This window comes from Carassius carassius, chromosome 38 (genome assembly GCF_963082965.1).
Source record: "Carassius carassius chromosome 38, fCarCar2.1, whole genome shotgun sequence".
Lineage (NCBI taxonomy): Eukaryota > Metazoa > Chordata > Actinopteri > Cypriniformes > Cyprinidae > Carassius > Carassius carassius.
Window position 1 is genome coordinate 11,144,905 of NC_081792.1, and position 4,948 is coordinate 11,149,852.

The following is a 4,948-nucleotide window of genomic DNA, read 5'->3' on the forward strand; positions in this document are numbered from 1 at the left end:
TTGCAAGATACCGTAAGAAGACAAATAAAAATCCAAACAAGCTAGCAAACAAACAAAATGTAATTTGTGCTTATGCTACTCAAAAAGTGAAACAGTGGCAGTATAAATCACACAGGATTGGGATGGTTTTAAAGCTGATACAGTTTATTAAATGTTATATATCGAATACAATACATATGAGATCTTTTTGGCACCCAAAAAAATGTAATAAATATGTTCTCGTTAAGTCAGTGATTCTACATCTAAATAAATAAGCAAACAAACCATAACTTACTCTTCAATAAATATACATCATTTGTTATACAGATGCATTGCATCAATGTTTATTACAGTTGGTTAACAGTGTCCAACAATGCTCAAACTGAAAGGCTGTGTGTGTGTGTGTGTGTGTGTGTGCACTGGGTTAACAGGACATCCCACTGCAGCAGGTGGTAAGACTGAGGCGATATGGACAGATAGATGAACTCCTCAAACACTGCAGTTACTCCAAAGAAAGGAAACGAACAAACATGATTAACCGCAGACTGACAGATTTAGATTTCAGTGGTTTATACATCACTCTTTCGATCAGACAGGAGTGCATGTTTTGTTATTACTCAGATTGATTCTTTGATTTCATGTGGTATTTTTTTTTTGTTCACTTAAAAAAGTGCTATAAATACATTATTAGCTAGCTGTTTTTATCAGACCAGATGGTTATATTTTGTTTGTAAGGATGTAGTCAAGTTGAGTCAGTCAAAGGAATACATTTCTTGGACTGGAATAAGATCAGTCAGTTTAAATGTTACAATTTTTAGGACACATTTTGAATTTGTAGAACACAGTCTTTACACCTTTGTAAGCACATGGTTTGTTGGGTTTTAAGGCCAGGTGTTTGTTAGGGCTTAAGACTTGTTCTGTAATTACATCAGTGCTCTAATGAACTGATTAGACTTACATGTGGCTTAAAGGGTCACTCAACTGCTTCCTGAGCACAAGAAATTGATTTCAGTTATACACCAAATTACCTTCAGTACTTCAGTTATATACCAAATTCCCTTCTTAGTACCAGAAAAATAAAATAGTTCTGATGACTGTTGCATGCAGTTATCGCCTTTGCAATCTGTTGACATCATGTGTGCGTGTCTTATTGCAGCTGAAATCCACTAAGTATAGCATTATATAATGTTATTATAAAATATTATTTTTATGTCAATGCAAACATGATGGACTGCAGAAAGTCGAAACGAGCAGGTTAGTTTAACTAGTGTCTGTGCTTGTTTTACATCTGATCACAGGAGTTTAGAGCTGAAATCGGGACACTTTTGCCGTTACTGTTTTTGCGGTTCTTCCCACTTTAGTTCTCTGTATTTTTGGCCAAGGTCTGACAAGAGCTAAGTGGATTAGACTCTTCTGTGATAGGATTTATGCACACGAAGTGGATTTGTTCAGGTTAACTAAGGGAAGACCTCAGGCACAGATTTCCTGACACTGACTGTTGCTGAGAGGTTACCTTCGAATCCAATTTTTCCACTGTTGCCTTTACAAATCTGCATTTGTTTGATACTTAGCATTTGAAAATCTGTTCAAAATTTAAAAGGCATGTGTAATCCAGCCTTTAGCAGATTATTAGGTTCTTTTTATTCTTTATACATCATTTTTGTTTAATTATTATAATGTTTAATACATTTACATATTTTGATGAAATGCTGGGTTTTCTTTTAAAGAGCAATGTTGACTATATCAAAGCTGAGGTAGGTGTTCAGTATAATTATATGTTCGTTTGAACTTGATTTGTGGGAATGTTTTGACTTTGAATTGACTTTCAGAGCTGCTGGGCTCATTTACAGGTCGGTTACACAATGAGCAAGTTTTGTTCAGCACTGGGTGTGCCTTTGCTTTGTTTACTGAAGCCCTGAATGAGTTTTCTAGAGGTTTTCTCCATTGAAACTTTGAGCTCAACATCTATCCAACATTTCAAGCTATCTGAAGTAGACCCACGAAGGCAATAGAAACAAGATATCGGCAGCATCACATTCGCAATGAATAAACATGAGGATAATTATTATTTTCTCAATATATTTTCAGTTTCTCTTCATCAGAAGTGTCTGAGGAGAATCTGTCAACCGATTTTTTTATTTTCTCTTGCCTCAGTGCTTTAAACCCAGAAGATTTTCTTCTCGGGAATCAAGGGTCTGTAGTTTTCAGAGATTAAAACATACTATGACCCTCGACGTCAGACGCATCCACATGCTTTGGCTGAGAACTCTTGGATTGTGTGGTATTTATTGGCGTTATCGAGGAAGGAGACGTCTCCTTCGTATGCGGTGGGCCGACAGCAGGGGCTGTGACGAGCCTTGTCCTTCTGCTCCTTTGTTAGCAGCCGCGAGCGCTTCATGAATGCCAGTGTCAGGTCATAGTTTTTCCGACTAGTAGTGCACTTTCCGCTGCAGTAATGGAAGACTATAGTCTCGTCACTGACGTAGCCCAACCCCAGCTGAGTGACTGTCACCTCCACCTCCCGCAGCGAGCAGGGTTTGGCTCGCTTTTTAGCACGTTTAGTCCTTTTGCTCTGCTGGGCATCTCTGCGGGCTTTCCTTTCCACCAGTGTCCCGATGACCTGCTTCAACTCACCCTCTGTGAAGCTCTGGAAGATCTTCATGACTGAGATGGAGAAAAAAGGAGGGATATATATATTTTTTTTAGCATTTAGCATGCCAAATAGCAAATAGCGTTTTCATGTTATAATCAGATGAATTTAATATTACATAAGTAATGGTTAAATAGTTATTCCTTTGAAATGAGTTTGTACTTGGAGTCAGAACAAAATGCAATGTTATATATTTAAATTAAGCAAATGAGCCAACGCTGTTTAAAACAATCTTAAAATGAATTATAAATTCAGTAGAATCAATAAATTCATTCTATGAATTAAATCTTCAAAGATTAAATGGAGACTCATGAACATACCCCTTAAAGTTGTTCATACATGATATTTATGTTTTAGATGCAGGTAGAACCATATTTTATGTGAAACACACACGAATACTCATGTGATTATGTTAAAGGAACACTCCACTTAAAAAAAAAAAAAAAGGTTGATTTTCCAGCCCTCATAGAATTCAACAGTTGAGTTTTACCGTTTTCGAATCCATTCAGCCGATCTCCGGGTCTGGTGGTAGCACTTTTAGCTTAGCTTAGCATAGATCATTGAATCTGATTAGACCGTTAGCATCTTGCTCAAAAATGACAGAAGAGTTTCAAAATTTTTCCTATTTCAAACTTGACTATTCTGTAGTTACATCATGTTCTAAGACCGACGGAAGATTAAAAGTTCCGATACGGTTAGGAACTATATTCTCATTCCGGTGCAATAATCAAGGAACTTTGCTGCAGTATCATAGGTGCAGCAGGCGCAGTGAAATTACGCAATGCCTGAAATATGCTGGCTGCAACTACACAAACTAGCTGGGGACTATTTTCCGAACTTTTCATTTTCCTTCGGTCTTAGTACACGATATAACTACAGAAGAGTCAAGTTTTAAATAGGAAAAATATAAAAACTCTTTGGTCATTTTTGAGCAAGATGCTAACGGTCTAATCAGATTCAATGATATATGCTAAGCTAAGCTAAAAGTGCTACCACCAGACCCGGAAATCGGCTGAATGGATTCAAAACTGTTAAACTCAACTGTTGAACTGTAGGGGAGTTGGAAAATGAGCCTATTTTCAAAAAAAGTGCAGTGTTCCTTTAAGAATCTTTAAGAATTAAAAAAAAAAAAAAAAAAAATATATATATATATATATATATATATATATATATATATATATATATATATATATATATATTAGTTTTTTTTGGTTACCACAGTGGTGTGAAATTACAAACTTGAAATTGAAACTGGAAGGAATATTGGTCATCAGATTTAGAGTAAAATTCACATGAAATTCTGTTTATGTGAAGTTGGACTTAAGCCTGAGAAGCCTGCATGATAAATGCAATCTGATGTAAACAGTGATAGGCTATGCTATAATGAACTGCAGACACAACACAAGAGAACATAAGGCCTTACATTCTGATACAAGAGAGTTTCCTCCGTCAGCCGATCTGATCCTTCGTTGCCGCCGACCTACCGCAACAGTAGACGACGAACTGCTGGGTGTAAATGAAGATGATGAAGGTGAAAGTGATGAGGATGAAGCTCTGTGGTTGGGAGGAGGGGCTGGGGCTCGGGAAGAGGGAGTGGTTTTATGGAAGAGCAGGAGAAGCGCAGCACCACAGAGAATCAGGCCGATGGCAGCATACTTCCATAACTTCATCTTAGAATGAGGAGAAGCATTGGGCCCCTGCAAAACAACCAAACTTCCATCACTAAAAACCACCAACTGTTTGTTATTCTATTGAGATTTTGACATCACATATTAAGACAAGTAGGCTAAACCCAGAAACATTAGATTTTAATTTTGTCCAAATATTCACTAGAACTGATTAGTGATTTGCATCTACATGTCAACTAGCTCCCTTACGAAAAAGAAGTTTAATCAAGTGTCCTATCAGTATACTTCTTTTAAACTATAAAATAGGAAAGTATGCTTTTAGTTAACTTTTTATGTACTTCTCAGAAATAGGCTTTATGAACTCCTCAGAATACACTTAAAATTAAAGTAAGTACATTTCTACTCACAAAAAGTGTAAATATATTTGAGCTATACTCCTAGAAGCCGTGTTTTCATTATTATACGGTAGGGGGCGCTAGTACACATCTTCTGTATAAATTTCCAAAAAAACACAAGTGAAGAAGAAAAAAAGAAACACCAGATACTAACACATGTAATCTAACACGATCATCTGACATGAAACAGCATCAAAACTGTAACGTTATGGAATAAAATATCGACCGATGAAGAGGTAATAATTACAGTCAAGCTTTGGGGTGTTGATCGACTCCATCTACATTTTGATTATCAT

At 36.5% G+C, this 4,948-nt stretch overlaps 1 protein-coding gene across 1 annotated transcript; it reads right to left on the reverse strand.

Moving 5' to 3' along the window:
• Positions 1-2,109: 2,109 nt before the first annotated feature.
• LOC132119006 (neurturin-like) lies at positions 2,110-4,321 on the reverse strand. The gene is made up of 2 exons (XM_059528747.1): positions 4,053-4,321; positions 2,110-2,643 (listed from the first exon to the last, which is right to left on the reverse strand). Exons 1-2 carry the CDS (start codon positions 4,297-4,299, stop codon positions 2,216-2,218), a joined length of 675 nt encoding a protein of 224 aa, XP_059384730.1. The 5' UTR covers positions 4,300-4,321; the 3' UTR covers positions 2,110-2,215.
• Positions 4,322-4,948: the final 627 nt, after the last annotated feature.